Source organism: Pteropus medius, unplaced genomic scaffold (genome assembly GCF_902729225.1).
Source record: "Pteropus medius unplaced genomic scaffold, Ma_sr-lr_union100, whole genome shotgun sequence".
Taxonomy (NCBI): Eukaryota; Metazoa; Chordata; class Mammalia; order Chiroptera; family Pteropodidae; genus Pteropus; species Pteropus medius.
In genome coordinates, this window is record NW_024341753.1 from 1,539,701 (window position 1) to 1,563,343 (window position 23,643).

Sequence of the window (23,643 nt, forward strand, 5' to 3'; positions counted from 1 at the left end):
TCCTAAACTGAACAGGCTTGACTAAAGAGGTAGAGAAAGTGCAATGTGTTACAGCACAATAAGTATACTCTCCCCTAAATGTTCTTCATGGCAGAAGTCCAGAGAAATCATGCTACTGAAGTTGACATTGTTAGTTTATGATACTGATTCTACTAATGATACCATATTCTGTCAGTTTGCTTCAGTTTGGTTAGGATTATCATCATTGTAAGTAGCAGTTCCCTTGTAAGTATTGAATTTCAAAAATCCATTCTGTTTTTCTTGCATTTAATATGTGTAAAGGAGAGGACATAAAAGTTAATATAGTAATTGTTTGTCAATAGCATCATTAAAATTTATTGAAGTATCATCTTTAGGTGTGCTCTCAAAGGAATACCTCTTAAACAGCATCAGTCTGATATTTTTATAGTTCTGTATTTTTCTATTTTTGAATACAAATGTATTTTAATTTTTTTCTTTAATAGTGAATGAGAGTTCTGAAGGAGACTCTGTAAGCAGGTAGGATTTTATGGAGTTTTAAAAATTATATGTTTTCTAAGGGAATACAGAGTAAAGGAAGTTACACTTGTTGAGTGTTCTGCTGTGGGATAAACACTACATCTGTGCTTGATATTTGTTACTGCATAGTGTCATCACAATGGGTTTGGCAAAGTAGCTATGCTGTTTTAGCTTGCTTTTTATCAATTACACGACTGTGGTTCAGGGCTGTTGATTCACTGACCTGTGACTCCATAGTGAATAAGTGGCTGGCCCCTGATTTGATCTTCAGCCTGCTTTGTTCCCAAATCCATCATCATGTCCCTTAGTCTATACTGATAAATTCCTGTGCAGCACTGGCATGAATATACAGATTCTAGTCGGATCGACTCAGAAAGTCTTCAATTTAATTATGTGTTCAGAGAGTCCAATTTAGTTATGTGTTGATGCTGACTTAGAGTTTTCCTACAAAGCCCTGTTAGTCTAAGCATTTGTCTTAGTATACTGGACAGCTGCAGCGGTAACTTGTACCTTGTTTTACCATCAAATTGTTTAGGGCAGATCTCAGTCAGCTATGGCCACAGAACCCTAGTTTTTACACAGCAAGGCCTAATTAGGCAAACCTTTTTTAGCTATAATGATGTCTATTCTTCTTGAGGCAAATTAGTACTCTGTAAGTGAGGTCTATCTATGCATAGACCCTGCTATGTTAATTAAGGTCAGCAACTATTTAAAGGCTATTTGTAATTGACTTCTCTACTTTCTATCTTCCCAGTCTGGTTTTTGTTCTTAGGCTAGTACCTCTGCCTACTTCGGTAAAGTTTCTTCTCTTTTTCCTCTAGCATCTTATTTTCTTATTCTATGAATTTTCTTTTTCGATTGCAAGTAATTATTAGCCATGAGTGAATGGAAATGAGTACACATTAACTTTTTTTATTTGAAAATAAACACCCAACTTCTTGCAAAAGATAACTAAGAAAACAGTTATTTCAGCTAAGTAACGTCTTGAAGGGTAGAAGGTATTTTTATTATCTCTTCGATATTTAGAATAAATTATTCTTTTCTCAGAAATGACAGCTAGAGAGAAACACTTTGTTCGGCCTTGTCATAGATCATTTTAGATGCTTTTCCTTCAGTAGCGTGAATCATCGATGAAGGGAATTTACCACGTTAATCTCACTCTTCAACCACCGTCTTTACCAGTGTGGTTTTGGCTACATCTTTGGATGAATTCGCTGAGCTTCCTGATCCAAAGCCCTTTGATTTAGAGCATGAGTTTCCATCTTCATCTAACAGGCACAGTAGGTCTCCATTTCTTTTTCCAGGCGGATCTGGATGTCCAGGAGCTGCTCGTAGTCCCGTTTCTGGCCCTCGGTCTCGGTTCTGACCTGGTGCGGCTGCTCCTCCAGAGCCCAGATCTGAGCCTGGATCTGGGCCGGCTGTGCACAGTCGTTGCCTAGGTCTCTAACAAGGAGCGCTCCAGGGAGTGTTTCACTGCCAGGAGGGACCGCAGCGCCATCTCCAGGAGCTGCAAGGTGCGCTTCATTTCTGTCAGCTGCGTCCTGGCAGAGGTGGCTGTGCCAGTGTCCTTGGAGATCTGCCGCTGCATCGTGGGACTCTTCTCGTTGGACAGGGCCCCGAGTCCCGGCAGTTCTGCTTTGATTTTTTTACCCTCTCTGCTCGTCTTGTTGTTTCTTTCATTTCGTTATTTTTTCCACTTCTGCCAGCTAAGAATTCTTCATTTTTCTATAGACAGACTCAAAAGCACATAAAATTTTAGAAATTTAAGGAATCTCAGCAATTAATTAATCAAAACACCCTCTAGTACTTCAACCTGTGTGTAATGTCCTGGCCAAGTGGTTGTTCACATGGCAAATTCAAAACTCAAAGAGATTAAAGCGACTTATTTAGATAGAGTAAGTGACGGAAATAAAATTTAAAAACCTGAGGTTTCTAAGCCCAGGATACTTCCTTCTTTCCCATCCTGCAGGTCAGTTGTTTAATATTAGAAATGTGGGGACAGTGGGTCTACTGAACACAATAGAAGAGGGTAGGAACGAATGAGTAGGAAAACCAAGTTTCCAGAGCAACAGCACTGGGTTAGGATAGGAATAAGGACTTTAGAAAAGACATCAGAGATCAGATTAGGTAAAAGAGGTCAGAATATTGGGATTTATAACAAGTTAAAGATAAATTACAAGAAGGATGGATGCAGGATGTAGCAAGTGGCCTCTCAAGGCAGATTAAAATTAGGAGTTCAAGGGAGTCCTAAACAGGTCGCTGCTTTTTGGTTTGTTGGTTTGTTTGTTTGTTTGTTTTTTGAATTGGAGGAACTAGAAAAATTCAAGTTTCCATCAAAAGATGTTAAAATAATTTGAGATACAGGAAAAGATTCTCTTGACAGGCTGGGCCTGGCTGTCAAATCAGTAATGGAGTTGGGTAGCTGGAAACATGCTTGTGTAGGGAGTGGATGACTGAGACTCCATTTCGTTTGTTTTCCAGGAGCAGGGAAATAGAGAGCTCCTGCTCTGGGTCATTCAAGCCCATCTTTGTTTCAGGCATCTGTGCCTTCTTTGGCTGCCAGTTTGTAGGTTGGAGACTGCCATAGAGTCCTGTGGATGAGGGACCTGGGAGTGGGAAGGGTAACAGCATATACATTTGTTCTTTGACTTTGTTACATTTACCTTTCTACCATTTCAAACATTTCCGGGAACTCTCTGTATTGTCTGAGGGCAAAAGGAATTAATGAGGTCACCTTATGTAGTGGTTTCCATGCTAAAGAACGAAGACTGCCAGTTTTGAATCAGGAACAAACAATGGAAAAGGAGCAGTGTGTCACTTCACCTTGATTTAGGTCATCAGATTTGTTCTAGTTCAGGTTAAAAAGATTGCATCAACCATTATCGCAATTTAGGCTTCAGGACTTAGATAATAATTGGATGTCATTTTTGGTTACAGAAACTGAGAATGTGTGTTTATAGAATGTTCTGTAGGTGGGGAGAGGTGGAGGCAGAAATAGAGAACTAAATGTGAGTTTTAAAACAGAGGTTAAATATTAGTTATATCAAGAATCTTTAATATACAGGTAGCTGACTATTCATTCTTTTTTGTTGTTGCTCTTTTAAAGAAATGAACTAATTTACTTGTTTCTGTTGTATATTTTTACTCTAAAGAATTCTCAGAAAACCTGGCCTTGATGATTCATGGCCTGAATCAGATAACGAAGACTTCGGTTTTGCTACCAAGGTAAAATGCTCCTGCATGAAGATAATAGTAAATTACTCTTAAAATTTAGTAGTGTTCTACCTATCAATGTTTGTCATAAGTAAAATAGAAAATTGGTCAGAGCAAGCCATTTTATAGAAATATCACTAATTCTGTGTTTACTAAGTTTTGAAAGTGAGGGCTGAAGATAAGAATTGGTTAAAAAAAACCATAGTGATAAAAAAATTATATTGGGGAAAGTTTTTCCCACAATGGAGGAGATATAAAATTTGGTCAGTGATAAGAATTTTTAATGTGACTTTTAAATTATACTATCCTGACTTTTATAATACTCATACCTAAATAAAATATTATTAAAATTATACTTATTGGGGGGACATTGGTTAAAAATAATATATTTCAAGTGTACAATTCAATAATACAGCATTTGTACATGCATTGTGTGTTCATCACCCAGAGTCAGATATTTCGTGGATCCAATTATTGTTGTAAAACTCATAAGAACGTTCTAGTGACTTTCAGTTCCAAAACAACATAATATAAGGTGCAGAGTTTGTTCTTTTTGTTGTTGTTGCTGGTATAATACAGTTGTTAGGAGGGTTTTATTTTTTCTCTTTCAATTTTCGGTTTAGACTTTAGACTAAAATAATAGTGGAAATTGTGGAAATTTAGAAATTAAGTTCTCTTTCACAAAACCTATATTACAAAAGAATATAATAAAATATGTTAAACAGAGGCTTTTTTAGTATATTCATAATACTAATGTATTACTGATATAAATATATTTATATGTATACTGAAATTATTTCTCCACATATATTTTATAATTATGCTTTTCTCTTTTTTTTTTGTCTTGAACTTGTACTTGTTTGTTTCATTTTTTCTTTGTTTTTCTCCTCCCAGTATTTCATATTTTTTTTTTGCAATATGGTTAAATTGACTGATTTTTTAAAAATTATTTATTTATTATTATTATTTTGTCTTTTGGTGATATTGGTTAACGAAATCCAGTAAGTTTTAGGTATATAATTTAACAGTAAGGCATATATGTATTGCACTGTGTTAGATTTTTCTTCATCAACATATAGTTGACCCATTTACTCCTCTATCCTCCTTTTTCCCGCCTAACCCTACCCTCTGGTAACCACTAGTCTATTGTCCATGTCCATGAGTCTCTGTTTGTCCTGTTCATTTGTTGCTTTTAGGTTTATATCCCACATATAAGTGATATCATGTGATTTTCAACTTTTTCTGCCTGGCTTATTTCGTTTAGCATGATTATCTCGAAATCCATCAATGTTGTTGCAAATGCAGTATTTCATCTCTTCTTATGGCTGAGTAATATGCCATTGAATATATGTACTACAGCTTCTTTATCCAATCATCTATCGTAGGACATTTCGGTAGATTCCATGTCCTGGCCACCATGAATAATGCTGCTATGAATATCGGAGTGCAAACATATTTTCGGATATGAGTTTTCAAGTCTTTGGGTTAAATACCCAGTAGAGAGATTGCTGGATCATATGGTAGATCAATTCTTAGTTTTTTGAGGAACTTCCATACTGTTTTCCATAGAGGTTGTACCAATTCGCAGTCTCACTAGCAATGTATGAGGGATCCTTTTTCTCTGCATTCTCTCCAACATTTGTTATTACTGGTCCTGTTGATTATTCTAACAGGTATGAGATGGTATCTCACCGTGGTTTTGATTTGCATTTTCCTAATAGCTAGCGATGATGAACATCTTTTCATATGTTTGTTGGCCATTTGAATGTCTTCTTGGAACAAGTGTCCGTTGAGGTCCTCTGACCATTTTTTTAATGGATCGTTTGCTTTTTGTTGTTATTTTGGATATTAGGCACTTACTGTGGTGTTGCTTGCAAATGTATTTTCCCACTCAGATGGCTGTCTCTTTACCTTGTTGATGATTTCTTTGCTGTGCAGAAGCTTTTTAGTTTGATGTAGTCCCGTTCATTTATTTTTGCTGTTACTCTTCTTGCCTTTGAGGTCAAATTCATAAAATCTTCTTAAAGTCCGAGGTACATGAGTTCAGTTCTTATGTTTTCTTCTATGAAATTTATAGTTTCAGGTCTTACGTTCAGGTCCTTAATCCATTTTGAGTTAATTTTGGTGTGTGGTTATAGACATTAGTCTTATTTCATTCTTTGGCAGGTGGCTTTCCAGTTTTCCCAGCACCATTTATTGAAGAGGCTTTCCTTTCTCCACTGCATGTTTTTGGCTTTTTGTTGTTGTTCTTATAATTCTTTGTCCATATAAATATGGGTTTATTTCTGGACTCTTGATTCTGTTCCACGGATCGGTGTGCCTATTTCTCTGCCAATAACATGCCTTTATGATTATTGTTGCTTTATAGTATAATTTGAAGTTGAGCAGAGTGATGCCTCCAGGCTTGTTCTTTTTTCTCAGAATGGCTTTGGCAATTCGGGGTTTTTTTGTGTTTCTATACGAATCTGAAGATTTTTTGTTCTATTTCTTTAAAAAATGCCAATGGGATCTTGATGGGGATTGCATTAAATCTGTATAATGTTTTAGGTAATATGGTCACTTTAACTATGTTGATTCTTCCAATCTAAGAACATGGAATATCTTTTCATTTCTTTGTATCTTCTTCAATTTCTTTTAATAGGGTCTTGTAGTTTTCATTATATAGTTCCTTCACATGGTTCGTTAGATTTATTCCTAGGTATTTTATTCTTTTTGTCACAATTGCAAAAGGAATTATTTTTTCCACTTCTTTTTCTGACACTTCATTATTAGAGTATAGGAACACTATGGATTTTTGAACATTAATTTTGTATCCAGAAACTTGACCATATTTGCTTACTGTTTCTAGCAGTGTTCTTGTGGAGTCTTTAGGGTTTTCTATGTAGAGAATCATGTCATGTGCAAATAGTGACAGTTTGACTTCTTCATTTTCTATTTGGATATCTTTTACATCTTTCTGTTGCTTGATTGCACTCGCTAGGACCTCCAATGTCATATTGAATTCACATTTATTTCTACTCTAATTTGAATATTTATTTCCTTCTTCTGACTTTAGGCTTCATTTGTTCTTCCTCTTCTAGTTTTTTAAGATGAAGCATTAAGTTGTTTATTTGGGCTCGTTCTCGTTTTTGGAGATAGGCCTGTAATGATATGAACTTTCTCTTATGACCACTTTTGCCATGTCTCAAAAGTTTTGATATATTGTATATCTCTTGAACTCTCTTTTTATTTCTTCTCTGATGCAATCATTCTTTAGTAGCATGTTGTTTAATCTCCATGTATTTGTGATTCTTCTCGCTTTCTTTTTACAGTTGATCTCTAGCTTCAAAGCATTATGATCAGAGAAAATGGTTGGTATGATTTCAAACCTCTTATATTTGTTGAGGCTATCTCTGAGTTTCAGTATGTCGCCAACCCTTGACAATGTTCCATGTGCACTAGAGAAGAATGTATAAGTAGCTGTTTGGGGATGAAAGGCTCTGTAAATGTCAATTATGTCCAGTTGGTGTAATGTGTCATTTAAGGATGTTATTTCTTTATTGATTTTCTGTTTGGATGGTCTGTCCATATCCGACAGTGGAGTATTTAGGTCCACTACTATGATAATGTTTTGGTCTGTTTCTCCCTTTAGTTCTGTTAGTAATTGCTTTACATATTTCTTTGCTCCTTGATTGGGAGTATAGATATTAAGTGTTATGTCTTCTTGGTGCATGATTTTCTTTATCATTACGAAGTGTCCCTCAGTATCTTTCTTTATCTTTTTCTATTTTGAAGTCTATTTCATCTGATATTAGTACCATTATTCCCATTTTTCTATGAATGCCATTTACTTGAAATATCTTTTCTACCTTTTCACTTTGAGCCTGTATTTGGAACTGAGATGTGTCTCCTGGAGGCAGCATATGGTTGGGTTTTATTTTTTGATCCAATCTGCAGCTCTGTGCCTTTTTATTGTTGAGTTCAGTCCATTTACATTTAAGGTGATTATTGAAACATGAGCTTTTCCTATAACCATTTTATCTTTTGCTTTCTGGTAGCTTGGTGCTTGGTGTTTCCATCGCTTCCTTGTCATTGTGTATCTTTTTTTTTTGGTTGGGCTTTGTGGATTTTCCCTCTGGTCCTTCTTGTTTCATGTTATATACTTCAGTTCTGAATCTTTGTTGTGTGGTTAACATTACGAATATGTAGAGGATAGTTGTATATATAGTAGTCCATTTTCTCCTGCAGGTGCCTGATCTTCATTCCCCTTTGCGAATTTGGATCTTTGAATCCTCACCTTTTTGGTCATTGTTGTCTCAGTTTGTCCCTATATATGCTGAACATTTATTACTATCTTGCTATAACAAATTTCTTCTTATTGTTTAAGCTTATAATGCCCTGTTCTTAGTAAGGGTTGCACTCTTCTGCTTCTGTCAGCCTTCTAGTTGCCTTACTCCTAGTTATGTATTTTTTATTTTTTTGTCACTTTGTTTTAGGTGAGCTAACTCCTTTCAGTATTTCCTGTAATTCAGGCTGGTAGTGGAGAATTCCTTCAATTTTTGTATGTCTGGGAATGTCTTTATTTCTCCTTCATATCTAAAGGAGAGCTTAGCTGGATACATTATTCTTGGCTGGTAGTTCTTTTCATTTAATAGTTTGAATATTTAATTCCACTCCTTTCCAGTTTGTAAAGTTTGTGCTGAGAAGTCCGATGATAATCTAATGGGTTTTCCTTTATAGTTTACTTTTTTCTTTTCCCTGGCTGCCTTGTGAATTCTTTCCTTGTCCTGATTTTTGATCATTTTAATACAATGTGTCTTGGAGAGGCCTTTTTGGATTGAGATAATTGGATGTTCTATTGACTTCTTGAATTCCAAGCTCCAGTTCATTCCTTAGATTTGGGAAACTTTCATCAACTATTTGTCTGAAAATGTTTTCTTATCCCTGCTCTTTTTCCTCCCCTTCGAAAATGCCCATTATTCTTATTTTTTCTCTTCTGATGATATCAGCTATTTCTTGTATTTTTCTTTCATTATTTTTCATATTTTGGTTTCTCTCCCTTCTGATTTATTTCTAGTTTTTTTTTGTCTTCGATATAACTAATCCTTTCCTCCATTTGGTCAACTCTATTTCCCAAACTTGCTATTTCATTTTTCATCTCTTTTAGTGTGTTCTTCATCTCCAGAAATTCTACTTGGTTCTTTTTGAGGGTTTCAATCTCCTTTCTAAAGAACTCATTCTGCTCATTTAGTTGTCTTTTCAATTCCAGAAATTGTTGATATAATGCCTTTTGGAACTCACTGAGTTTTTTCAGAAGTATCGTCCTGAATTCTCTGTCACTTAACTTGCATATTTCTGTCTTTAAGCTTATTTTCTGGAGATTTTTCTCTTTCTTTCCGAGCTGCCTTGTCACCTTGGTTGTTCATGGTGTTTAATGGACTATTTCTCCACTTGGGCATTAATGGAGGTGTATTCTGCTTTTTTTCCAGTAAGAAGATTTATTATATAAAGGTCTCTCTTTAGCCTGTTGCAAAGAAGGTGTTTTTCTTTTGCTTTCCAGTTGGTGTCATCTAAGCTTCTTGGATCCGTGCTTTATATAAAGTCTTAATAATGTCTCTTTTTTGCGTATAGACATTCAATCACACTTGCTACCCTCAGTTTCAGTCCCTGTCAGTGTTAGTTACAGTTTTAGTAGTGTTTGCTAGTAGTTATTTAGTAGTGTTTCCCCAGGGGCTCCATTGTGTTCGGTCTTGGAGGGTATGGGGGGGCCCTCTTAATTGATACTGAGCACTGTGTCTCAGCCTCGTGTTTTGCCACTGTAACTGGTAATAATCACTGTGGCTTCTATGCTGTCCCCACTTCTCTACTTTCTGCTGTCATCTCTGGGCATTGCCTCTGTGTGGAGCTCACAGCTCTCTCAGACAGGGTTGTTCAGGGAATCCAGTGCAACTTCTCTACTCCCCTTCCTCCTGTAGGGATCTCTGGCTGTGAGAGTCAGCTTTTTTGTTGCTCCCAGTCTACTGCCCGACTCCCAGGGTTCTCCCTGTGGTAGTTTTTATGTGCAGATACCACGCTGAGATGTGCTTGTGGACAGGTTAGGTGTTTTTAGTTGAGTTTTAGATGTTCAGCTTATTGTTGTTTCAAAGGGAGAGATCTTGGGACGTCTCTCACTCGGCCATGTTTCTGACATCACCTCAACTTTTTATTTTTTGATTTATTTCTAACCAATTTTTTTTTTTTTTACAGAATACATTTCTTCAGTGGGTGTTTTTTTGGTCCATCTCTCTCTTACAACATTGTCAACATATGTGTGTTCATGATTTTCTGTTCAGTATGCATGTGGCTTTTATTCATGAATTTTTGCTCCACAAGTTTCTACTCTTTTTTCTCTCTTTTTTTGGAAGGAACTGAATATAAACAATCATTTGTTTTTAGCTGTTTGACAGAAAGTTTGCAGTTCCAAACCACTGTCATAAGATTCTACCAAACTCTGAGATTTTCTCCAAAAGGAAATAATTCATGGAAATATAACTTATGCAAATACATTTCAAAATATAGCAAAAAATTAATTTAAATTTCTTAATGTTGTTTTTTTAGTAGTACTCTAAACAACCCAGGGGTAAATTTATAATGATCTAATGATTATCAGAGTATTTAAAAAATAATCATTTAGGGGTCATAAAAGTAATATTTTTAAGCTTACCATGTCCTCTCTCATATTACTCACCTTATGAGAAGATATATGTTAGTATGTGGCAGAACTAGGATATGAATCAATATTTAAATGATTCCAAAGCCTGTGTTCTTGGTGTGAGATCATATACTAATGATGAATATTATCATTATTGTTATCAAAGTTAATGCTTAATGCTGTGAATTTTTTCTAGAATGTCATGAAACCAAGCTTAGCAAAGTTAAGGACTGCTTTTCTGCAATCCCAGCAAAACAGTAAGTTATTTGTTGATTATCTGCTCTTGAGTCATTCCTTGATTTGAAGTTACAGATATATTTATGTATTCTTTACTTTGTTTTTATTGCAATAGAAAAAAAATATGCCATCGTGAGACCAGAAACTGGGACCTTCTATGAGGACAATAAAGCTGACAATGTAAATGAAGCCATAGTTGAAACCCTTCCCAAGCCATCAACTGCTGTCCAGGGCTGGTCTCATCCTGATTTGTCAACACCTGAACCTCTTCTCAAACCTTCACTCGTGTCTTTAGCAATTGTTAGTATTACAAAGGTAAGTTTTTTGTTTTGTTTTGTTTTTTATTTTTTCCCATGCTTTTTCACGTATCTGATCCTTGTAGTAATAAAAAGGATTCTAGAAAGAAATGGGAGTCCTCAAGATGACAATAGAAAACAAATATGATAAAAAGAGAGATTTATATTCAGGATTGGTTTTTGTAAAGATTAGTGGGAGTAAACAATTCTTAGGTCTGCCATTATGGAAGGAGAGAATTAGAAAGCAACTAGAAAGAATAGCTAGATGAATGTGAAGACAAGGAGGAGGTAAAAGAAAAAGTCATTTAAGAAGGACTAAATAAACATCAAGATTTAATAACACAGTCAAAATGAGGAGATTATTATAAAGACACAACAGAAATAGGGCAGTTAAGTGACAGCAGGAACTCTATTACGAAATATGCTAAAAATTATTTTAAATGCAAAATAAGTTAAGAAAGCCAGGTAAAAGAAAAAAATGTTCAGATTTTCCAAATTACTTAAAGCTTATTTTTATGAACTAAAGGGAAATATAATTCTTCCTTTTTATATATATATATATATATATATATATATATATATATATATATCACTTTTCATTTTATCTCTTTTTTAACTTCACTTTTAATACAGTGATATTTTATATTTAAGCTAGCAAATCTTATGTTTATAGTAATGGAAACTGAAATATGATTAAGCTTTATCGGATTATGAATTATGAATTTTTTATTCTTTTGATTGTGATTTCTAACTTATCTTTTTGATATATACTTAATTTGCTCAATTAACTTATATTACTATTTGGCTTCATCTTAGTACGTATTTTAGGTTTTTTTGAAGATAAAGACAGGAAATAAGGATTTTATTTAGATTTTTCATCATTTATAATGAATATGTCTGATAATATATGTGAGGTTCTTGATCTGTATTCATTAAATGAAAATATAAATTTTAAGCTGTAACATAAAAAAGAAATTATTTTTTTTCTGTAGAGATTCTTTTAAAAACTTGCTATTGTGTGACTCTTTTTATATAAAATGTGCAGGATATATTAACCCATAAAGACAAAGAATAGATTAGTGGTTGCCTGGGGCTGATGGCTGAGGGAATGAGGTGTGACCGTTTAATGGCAATGGGGTTTCTTTTGGGGCAACCAGTATTTTTGGAATTAGAGGAAATGGTTACACAACATTGTGGATATACTAAATAATACTGAAGATTTCACTTTAAAATGGTTAATTTTATGATTCATGAACTTATACATTTCATATTACTCTTGAGAAATTTTATTAACTTTGGTATTCATGGTTGTTAAACCTAACCTGAAAACCCTCTCATATTTAGAACTCAGACATCCTGGTCACATGAATTTTTAGTCCCTTTCTTCACTCAGCCTAGTTTGATAATCTTAGATCTATTGGAAGAGTTTTAAATCTTCAGCTGAGATAAGTATAGTTTTATTAGGTTTTCAATAGTAGATGTTTTTCTGCAATCTTTATCTACCATGTTAAATAGAACAGATGGGAAATTAGAGCTATTAGTGTGCTGTTCACAGGGGAGTGAGAAACCATGTGAATTTTTAAATAGGGATCTATATTTCTTTATAAATCATAGTAGTATTTAAAAATGTCTCATAATTCTCTTAGCATTCCTCTTCTAGAATTTAACACCTGGCCTTTAACATTAATTTTTAATGAAGAATCATCTTGTAACATTGTGAATTGATGTTTGACAACTAATGTTTTTCATTAAGCTTAAAATGCTTCTTGAATCTATGACCATGTTACCCCAAACAAGCCCAGTAAAGTCTGATCTCAGAAGCTAAGCAGGGTCGGATCTGGTTAGTACTTGGATGGGAGACCACCTAGGAAGATCAGGTGCTGTAGGCATAAAAAATAAAAATAAAAAAAGGGATTGTAAACTGACAAGTTCCTTGCAATCCGTGAGGTCAACCAAGGGTTGCCTTGACTAAAAAAGAAAATATTTTTTAAAAATGCTTCTTACTATAATATCCCAGAAATAAGCATTTGCATACATCCATAAAAGAGTTTTTTATATTGCTGAAACAGAATTTGGAATATATTTTTGAAAAATTGAATTTCATGCTTATATTCCCCTGCTCTTACTTTCATTTTCAACATTTCACAAGTTCTGTGTAGGTTTGTATTGCTTAATTGTATCAGTTTAGTATATGTTACAAATATCTATCTTCTTAACATCCTATGCTTTTCCTGAGTAAGGTCACCTAGTCCTACTCCAAATGTGTTTATCCAGAACTTTCTTCTAAGTCCCCTGAGTGCTTCCAATTTGATATGTCCTAAATTGAAGACATTGCCCCTAGCACTTTCCATTTTGCTAACTCCTGTAATCTCCTCTGTCATCTGTTTTCCCCATCTTAGTAAATCCACCGCTGAAATACTAAAGCATGAAAGATCCTGGACTTCAACCTTTCCTCAAATTACCATATTCAGTCAGTCACCAAGTTAATATATTCTACCTGCTTACCATTGTTACATCTTGTAATTCCCTTTCTCACTTTCAATTTTGAAACAGTTTCTTCAAGGTTTGCTCTCCTTATGTTCAGGTTTACATTATAGCCAGAGTGACTGTTTTAAAATATGTTTGTAATAATATAACTTATCTTATCCGCATCAAGTAAGGGTGAAACTTATATGCCAGCATGACACTTGCCTTGCTTGCTGTGGCTCTGATTCTCCAGTTTCCTCTTTCCATCCCATTCCCAGTGTTCCAATTTTACCACATTACTTTAGTGCCCTCACTTGCTGTGTTGTCTTATACTTCTTGTTGTGCTCATGCTTCCCTTTCATGCCCTTTATGCTCTCTCTCTGCATTTATCTTTCACAACACAAACTTTGCAGCATTTCCTGAGCTTCCCAGGTACAAATGACTGATTTCTCTTTTGTGCCCTACTGCACTTTATTCACTTCAGTTATAGAAGTAGCAAATGTACTTTTCTATTCTTACTGTTTTCATGTATCTCTACCCCTACCACAATATAGGACAAAATCTTTTATTTATATTTTTAGAATCTCCCAGGATAGTGCCTGTGATTTGATAGACATAGTAAATGCTTGTTGTCTTCCTGATTGAATGAGTGAGTGAGTGAGCAAGTCAATGAATATGATGTTATCTGAAGTTGGGTTTTTGTTTTGTTTTGTTTCTATAGAAAGAAGCTACAAAGCCAGCAGTTGGAAACAAAGAAAATAGTATGGATATTAATGACAGCGCTCCACGAGAACAAACAAGTAAGGACAATTTGACTTATGTTGATGGAGCATGTAAAAATAATATAAGTGGTAATTTAGCAAATATCTATATATTTTTTTCTCTGTTTATGTGCTGGGCTAAACAAACCTGAAGTGTTTAGATGCAAATATGATATCCATTTCCACTATCCCAACTACTACCAAATTTTTCTTTTTGCATAAATTCAACACTCTGAAAATTTTGTTATTACTCTTATTTTATTAAAGTATTAATGAATGGAAATAGACATATATGTATTTAAAATTCATAGTAATAAGTGTTCACATTAATGTATCTGTAACTACATTTTATAGTTAAAATGTCAGCATTAGGATTAAGAGAAGAGGAAGACGTAGAATCACCTTTGGATCCTGAGGTAGTGTCTTTTATTATTATTATTATTATTATTATTAATTATTATTTTAAACATCAGCATTGAGTGATGTTAATACATATAAAGTATGCTTTGACTTTACTTTTTCATGTCTGCGTTTGTTCATATAACTTATTTTCCTATATTCTTTAAGCTATTAATAGAATAACTATGTGCTAAATATATTAATACTGCATAGTACAATTTTGCTAATTTGCAAGATTCCCTTAATGAAATCAGTGTACTATCATACAAGAAACTGAGGCTTCGAAGTTTAAGGAATCAGTTTGGGTTCTGCAGTTAAGTTTATCTACAAACTAAAAACTTGTTTCAGGTCAACCTATGACCACATGTATGATTCTATGGTATGTATGAGTGTGTTAAATTTCTAATTAGATTCAGAGAAAAACAGCTTAGATTGTAGTATTATTTATAATGTAGAACTTGAAAATACAATACCTGGGACATTGAAATTTTATTTATTTAGATTGTCAAGTAAATCTGCAAAGGATATTTCCAAAGAAGGAATAGCATGATGAATAGTGATAGATATGTGGGACTATACTAACAACAATTTGGTTCGTGAAGTTTTGATAAGTAACCATGGTTTTGGATAGTTCAGATAGCATGCATTGAGTACCCTTATGGCAACCATATTTGTAATATAAGTGTAAGGTTATGATGAGCTAATCTAAGGTGACAGATATAGCGTAATCTCTTAATTATAAGCATCTGCTACCTAATGGTACAAACACTGCCTTTGAAGTCTAAGAACATGCTAGTATCCTGGATCGGTGACTTCCTAGCTATGAGATGTTGGGAAAATTATTTTTAATTTGTTGCAATGTCAGTGACCTCATTCATATTAGGATACTAATTTCTACCTTTCGGGGAGGCGTAGTGAATAAATATTGTAACAATGTAAAAGCAATTTGTAAATGGTAAAGGGTGCTGTGGAAATGGAAGATACAGTGATCACAGTGTATTTAGTGATTTATTGACTATCCAGAACATTTTTGTGTACCTGAAAGAAATAAAATGGCAGTAGTGTCAAGAAAAGATTGGGAAAGTTAGAACAAGCATGTGGATTTCTAATTTGGGGGATGTTAAATTTCAGTAGACAGTTATGGATATATCCCATGGGCATGTAGTCCTTTAGAACTTGAGGCTTTCTTGATAAGATTTTAAATGTTTTAACCCGAAGTAAATTTCTGTTATTGAATACTCGCTATGTGCTGGGCAGTTAGATACTGAATCTGTAGTTGATTGGTTAGGCTATAGTGGTAGGAGGTGAAAATCAAGTAAAGAACAATCCATTAAAAGTCATTATATGCTCTTCCTATAAAGAAAATAGAGAATGTTATATTAGAGAATATTAGGATGGGAATTAGAATGGGACTGGGAATGGTACTGAGGTGGTAAGAAATGATCTTAATGACTGTGACCAAATCTGCCAAGTGACGTATGAGGAGCCAGTCATGTCAATGTCTCCAAGAGGGACATTCTGGACAGAGAGAACAATGGATCATGTCTTTTCCTTATTTTAACCTAGTATCTTGGAAAGACTAAGAAGCAGGAAATGGGGTAACCACCATCACACCATTTGTATTATTGTCATAATCTGTGCCTGGCACACTTTAGATTGTTAAATAAATGGTGCTATTCTTCCCTTATTAAAGCTTACTAAACTTTTAGAAGTGTTGCAAAACTATGTAAACTTTTTGCTATTATTTAACATAATTTCAAGAAAGGTTTTACTTACAGCTTTGCCATTTAATTCAACTACTTAGCTCATCAAACATTTTTAAAATAATAATTAGCTTTTCCCAAGTCCTTGTTTACTCAAATACAATAGGTTCTACAATCTTGGTGAAGAATGCAAAGTAGAGTTAGGTGTTTGAAGACAGTTTCTTGTTGAAATGTACATACAAATCAGTATTTGCTTTGCCATCCACTCATAATTTACAGTCAGTATACAAACGAAGACAAAAAACATGCTTGATCTAGAGGGCATAAAATGAACTTTGCTATTGAAATGTTCTGGTTTTCAATATATGCTTCTCTTATTTTTAAATCTAATGGCTTTTAATGTAGGAAATTCAGATATTTTCCGATAAAAAGATTAGAACATCTTCATGCATCTCATTATTGGTATAAATTTTAACAGAGTTTTTCTGCAAGTTTACCACAGAAATATGTTGATTACTTCTCTGGAGCTGCAGATCAAAGAGGAAAAAACATACTGAATGAACAAGTAGAAGGTAAGACTGCATTTTGTAAAAAATCATTTGACAGGTGTTGATTTAAAACATGATGTCTGATAAAGTCTAACAGTGAGCAAAAATCACCTATTATATTCATTGTAAAGAAAAAAATGAAGTGAAAAAGAGATCAGTTATATGTCTTATCAGGTATCAGCAACAGATTAATTTGAAAAAGCCACTATAGAAGCTAAATTATTTGTTTCTTTGCAAAATACTCTAAGACATAATTAAAGTCAGAAAATAGAAAAGAAGAAAATAATTAAAGATGGAATGAAGAATGAGAAAGGTGGAAATTTGAGAGGAGTAAAGGAAGGAAAAAGGAGCAGATATATATATAGTAGAAAGTGGTACAATAATTCTTTTGAAAAAGGAAGAGCAGATAATTTAAAACGCGAGAATATAAAGTGAGTTTCTAGTACCAACACTTATCAGAGAAGTACAGCAAAATATCCCCATTCTTATTCTTTTTTTTTTTTTTTTTTTTTTTTTTTTTGCTCCTGGTGGAAAGGCATTAGGAATTGAGATACCTGATTATGTAGAGCTCTTTTTATCTACCTTGCATGCACACATGCATATGTGGGCAACTATAAATATATGTTATGTAAAATGTGGCTTTATTATAGGAGAGTATTATATAGGCAAAAGAAGAGCAGCAGAAAACAAGAGAGAGCAGGGTCAGTTATGGGGAGATCAGGGAAGCTATAACTTAATAAAAAGTTCATTAGAAAGTTTTGACTTCCAATGCAGTTTTAATTTTAAAGAAGTGATAATAGCAGGTTTGGTATTCTGCATTCCTCACAAGCTCTCAGGTGACCCCAGTATTTCTGGTCCTCAGATCATGCTCTGAGTAGAGAGGATGTTGACCTATTTTCAGAGAAATCTGCATGAAAGACCATTGGCTAGTTCAAGGTTTGAAAGGATCAAGGAACAGCATTATTTTGGTATAGTTCTGAGCATGTTTATAGCCAAAGGGAAGAAAGGAGATGAAGCAATAGAAAATATAGAAGTAAGATACTATAGCTTACAGAGAGTGAAGAAAAATCATGGGGAAAACCCACAAAAAGAATGGAAAAGAGAATCAAGACCACAGGCCTAGAAATTTTGAAGAGGATGAAGGATAGTGAACAGAATGGAGGAAGAAAGAAAAGTGTTAGCTAGGTAATTTTGGAGTTGATGAGCAATTTTGAGAGACTTCACTTTAGTTGCCTTAGTATATTTGCACTGAAACAGAAGATGAGATCATTAATGCTTTAGAGAATACTTAAAACAGTAGGGAGTGTGAGAACTGGGGTAAACTGTAGCCACTCACTTATCCTCCTCATGAGAACATTAGGTTAGAAAATACTGAGGGAGTTTACAGCTTACAGTTATTTAACCCCCAAAGACATGAGTTAAATTGCTATTTGTTACTCAAATTAGATTAATTTGAATATAGAATCACTGGCTGTTTTTTTAAGGTAGCTAATTTTTTGACAAAATAGGCAGTTTATAAAAATCCTTTAATCCTTTAAAGCCTAACATGATATATCAAGCCCAACTAATTTTAAAAACAAAAGAAATTACATAGTTCATTTCCTTAGAGCTAAAATTGTTATTTTCAGTATATATTATAGTGATTTTGAAACATAAAAGATTTTTAATAATATTTTTTATTTTTAAATTACAGCTGGCATAGAATATTATATTAGTTTCAGGTGTACAATATAGTGATTAGACATCTATATAAGTCATGAGGTGATCACTCCAATAAATCTAGGGCACCATACATAGTTATCAAATATTATTGACTGTATTCCTTATGCTATACTTATATCTATATGACTTTTGTAACTACCGATTTGTACTTTTTAATCCCTTCCACCTTTTTCACTGACCCCCATAAACCACTCTTATAAGTAACTATTATTTTACAAATGTATATTCAAGCTGAGTAAATCAAAACACCTACTCTATTGATATGAATTATGCATTCAACTAAATTTTTATTATACCCATGTACTTGCTAAATTACAGGACAAAATAAAGACCATAATAAATATTTGAGCATAATGGTATAAAATGATTCTGATGTATTGCATTAAGTATGATGTTGCATTTTCATTAACTCTTCCATTGATCCTATCAAGGGCATGATTTGTTCCTCTGATGACTGATCACTGTTTTCCCCATTGATCAGCATGTTGACATTGGTATATGCACACTTTTCTAGTTTAGTTATAGTCATTTGAAACAAAATGTTTTCAAATCTCAATGCTATGTTTTGTCAAACCGATATTTCTGTTATTTCTTTAGTATTTATAGTGGATTTCGATCTTGTTGTCCTAACACTCTCGCCTCTCAAAAAAGAAAACACTAGGACATAAAGTTTCAGCTCCTTACCATCACTAGTTGAATATATAGTTGTTTTTCATATTTACATGTAATCAAGCATATGCCCCTTTGCTTTTTAGATTTTCCTGGAAAATATCTTCAGTTGAAGGTAATAACATTTATATTTTTTAATCTTGAATCATTAAGTATGAAATGTACATTATTTTTTAATCATCTTTTTTTCAAAACCCATTCAGCCTATCGTTGAAGTGAAAGATCCTGTTCCTAACAAAGCAGTAGAAATGAAGGCTACACAAACATCCAGATCAGGTAAACTTTGTAAAACAATTTTAACTCTGGAAAATAGTACAGAACAATGTATGACATGCTCATATTCTTTTTATTTACAATTTCCTTTTTTTAGCAATTAATAGGAGGATATGACATACACAATGAAGATGTCAATTTTTTTTGTATTTTTAGGAACAGATATTTACAAATGGAAGAAAAAAGTTTTAATATAACTTTTACTCTGAAATTTCTACTTTCATTTCAATAACTTAATTTTTTTTATTTTGTAGTCCCTGTACTTATTAAGGATACCCAGAGTTTGATTATTAGACTCTATGTTTTTTCCAGTGTTTTAAAATGCTTATTTGAATTCTGACCTTCACCAAGAGTAAAGCTTCAGTTGCTAACATGTTAATAGTTTTTTAACTTTATTTCCTTTTAGTGTTGTTACATTGACGAGCTTAAGCCAACCGGATGTTCTGATTAGCAGACTGTGTGTGTTTGTGCATGTGTGTCTGTGTTTATGGTGTCTTTGATTATTAAAGATAGGGGAAGTATTCTGACATCAGAAACATGATGGCATGAGGGGTCTCTTTGATCTCTCCCCTTGAAATTATAACAAACTGAATAGCTACAATCCAAGGAAAAACACCCAGTCTAGCACACAAAGATGTCTTACAACTCTGCACATCACAGCATCTGAAGATATGTGAATCGGATGAACAAGGGAGGAGGAAAGGGAGGGAAGCAAAGACTGTGCTGTAGTCACAGCCCTGAGCTCCCACCAGGCTCAACGAGAGTCAGGGAATTAGGAGGTGATATGCACTTTCTGTAGCCCCGAACATTCCCACCTGAGTTATCAGCATATTCCACGTGGCAGAGCCCCTAAACCAGGGCAGAATCCATGTTCAACATGGAATACAGCTGTATTTTAGCAACCATGGAGTGACAGCTGTATTTTAGCAACCAGGCAGAAAGCTAAGCACTGAGCTCCCGCACCCTCTCGGAGCTTGCCTCCTCAGACCCTCCCAGAGCTAGCAGCTAGTGCCAGGGGAAACGTGCTGCCTCAAGTGTTAGAATACAGAGCAGGGATCCTGGAGCCCTGGGAACTGAGATGCACACTGCAGCTGGTCCTAGAGACAGAAGTGAAGATATAGAGGAAAGGTAGCTGAAACATGGAAGCCAGCATTATTGTCAGGAGAAGAACAATAAGTACCCAGGCAGCCTCTTTCAACCCATACCACCACCTATCCAAGCTGCTTCGGAGAAGATAGCACAGCACTGCATGCGGCAACTTGAGCAGTACCGTGACTTCACAGGCTCTTCAGATGCTCAGATCCCATCACTATCACATTCTCCCACAGGGGTAGAGTTTCTGGACCATGGCAACCTGGTCATGGAAGAGACACACACCTCCCCAGGGAATAAATGACTCTTGTTTGTTTGTTTGTTTACCACAAAGCAGAGACCCCAGAGGCCCGTGCAGTGCAGGAGAAGTGTGTGCTGCCTACTGGAAAACAAAAGAAGAACCTCTTCTTATCAATCTGCTAAAGAGGGGTCTTTAATAAATAATAATAATTATTTATTAAATAATAATTTAACTATAAATAATGATAATTTAACTATAAATAATAATAATTATTTTTTAAAGGCAGAGTACATTCCCATAAATACCTAGGTGCTGAAAATTCCATCAAATATCATGAACACCAAGGTGATAAGGCAGCTCAGAAAGAAAATTAAAAATCTCCAGAAAATAAACTTAAAGATATAGAAATATGTAGTTTAAATGACAGAGAATTCAAGACTGCACTTTTGAAAAAACTCAAGGAGATTCAAAAAGTTCTGATAGGCAGTTCAATGAACTTGAAATCAAAATCAATGAACAACATAAATACTGTACCAAACAGATTGAAACTCGACTCTAAAAAAGAACCAAAAAAAAAAAATTCTAAACCGGAAGAATTTAATAAAATGGATGAAAAATGAAATAGCGAGTTTAAGAAACAGAGATGACCAGATAGAGGAAAGAATTAGTGATATCAAAGACAGAAATCTAGAAGTGTGACACAGATAGAAAAAGAAAGAGACTTGAAACAAACAAACAAGCAAGCAAAAAAAATTGAAAGAACTCTACCAGAACTACCTAATTCTAAACAGAAAGAGCGGTATAAGAATAATGAGTATACCAGAAGGAGGAGAGGGAGAAGGGTACTGAAAGCCTTTTCAAACAAATGATTGATGAGAACTTCCCAAATCTATGAAATGACCTCAATCCAAGAAGATAACAGAACACATAATTGTGTCAGTTCAAAAAGGCCCTCTCCAATATTGATAGGGAGATTTTACCAGCCAAGAATAATATATCCAATAAAGTTATCCTTCAAATCTATAGGAGAAATAAAGAACTTCCCAGACATGCAGAAGCTAAGGACATTTTCTGCCACAAGGAATACATTATAGGAAATACTGAAGGTAGTCAATCTACCTGAAACAAAATAACAAAAACACACAGAACTCTAATTAAGATGACTTACAGACAGACAAAACAAGAAATTGCAAACCATATTAAGAACAGGTCATGCTACTATAGAAAGACTGGGAAATAAAAAGAGAGTTGAAGAGATATATAGAAACAAATGAGAAGAAAAATACAACATACCAATACTTTTGGATTCAGCAAAAGCACTAATGAGATAAAAATTCATATCATTACAGGCCTATATCTCAAGATAGAAGAAAGATACCAATTAAATAACATAACATTACATTTTAAAAACCATAAACAAACAAAAAGAACAAATATAGCCCAAAGTTGACAGATGGAAGGAAACAATAAATATTAGATAATTAAATGAAAGTGAGAAAAAAAGACAAAAAATATCAATGCAATAAAGAATTGGTTCTTTGAAAAGATCAAAATAATTTACAAACCCTGGTGGACTCACTAAGGCAAAAAGAGAAAGGACACAATTAACAAAATCAAAACAAAAGTGGAGACATTACAACAGATACCACTGAAATAGAAAAGATCATACAAGAATCCTATGAAGATGATATGCCACAAAATTCAATATCCTAGAAGAATGGACAAGTTCTTAGAAATATACAGCCTTCCGAGACAATCACAAAGATCTGGAAAATCTGAGTAGTACAATCAACAGTACAGAAATTGAAGCAATCATCAAAACCTCCCCCAAAAGTAAAAGCCCAGGACCAGATGGTTTCACCAGTGAGTTCTACCAAACATTCAAAGATTCTTTAATACCTTTTCTTTAATAAATTAAAAAGAGGCAATAATTCCTAACTCATTTTGTGAGACCAACATTACCATAACACCAAAACCTGGTAAAGAAAACACACACACACACACACACACACACACACTCTCTCTCTCTCTCTAAAACTAGACCAGTATCTCTGATGAATACAGATGCAAAAATTAGAAACAAAATTCTAAGAAATCAAATAGCATAAGACGTTTAAAAGTTTATACATCATAAATAATAAAGTGAGCTTCATCCCTGATCAATGTGATCAATGTGACACACCAGAGAAATAAAATAAAGGATTAAAATCATATGATTATATCGAGAGATACAGAAAAAGTATTTGACAAGATACATTTATTTATGATTAAAACCTTAATAAAATGGGTAGAGAAGAAAAGTACCTCAAAAGAATAAAGGTCATATATGACAAAACTTCAGCTAACATTATACTAAATTTTGAAAAACTAAAAACCTTCCCTTTAAGATCAGGAATTTAACGAGTCTGTCTGCTAGCACCACTATTATTCAAGATAGTGTTGGAAGTCCTAGCTAGAGCAATCAGGCAAGAGAAATAAAAGGCATTCGCTATGGGAATGAAGAAGTCAAACTGTCTATTTTCGCAGATGACATGATTCTCTGTATAGAAAACACTATCGACTTTACTAAAAAAACTATTAGAAACGAACAAATACAGCCAAGTTACAGGATAAAAAATTGACATACAAAAATTCATAACATTCTTATACATTAACAATGAATTATTAGAAAAAGAAATGGAAAAAAAATTTTCTTTTGCAATTGTAAACAAAAAGAATAAAATACTTTGGAATAAACGTAATGAAGCATGTGAAGGACGTGTATGTTGAAAATTATAAGACATTCTTCAAATAAATTGAAGAAGACACAAAGAAATAGAAAGATATTCTGTGTTCATAGATTGACAGAATCAACA

The 23,643-nt window shown here is 34.0% G+C and overlaps 1 protein-coding gene across 1 annotated transcript in view; it reads left to right on the forward strand.

Moving 5' to 3' along the window:
* The window catches only part of LOC120593309 (ankyrin repeat domain-containing protein 26-like), a gene marked incomplete at its 3' end in the record, with an annotated part of 99,066 nt that overhangs the window by 14,465 nt on the left and 60,958 nt on the right, over positions 1-23,643 (forward strand). The window contains exons 6-14 of the mRNA XM_039851091.1: positions 465-498; positions 3,651-3,723; positions 10,578-10,638; positions 10,734-10,933; positions 14,102-14,231; positions 14,496-14,557; positions 16,722-16,815; positions 19,269-19,297; positions 19,386-19,458. Coding sequence (XP_039707025.1) covers positions 465-498; positions 3,651-3,723; positions 10,578-10,638; positions 10,734-10,933; positions 14,102-14,231; positions 14,496-14,557; positions 16,722-16,815; positions 19,269-19,297; positions 19,386-19,458 — 756 coding nt within the window. The remainder of the gene's footprint in view (positions 1-464; positions 499-3,650; positions 3,724-10,577; positions 10,639-10,733; positions 10,934-14,101; positions 14,232-14,495; positions 14,558-16,721; positions 16,816-19,268; positions 19,298-19,385; positions 19,459-23,643) is intronic.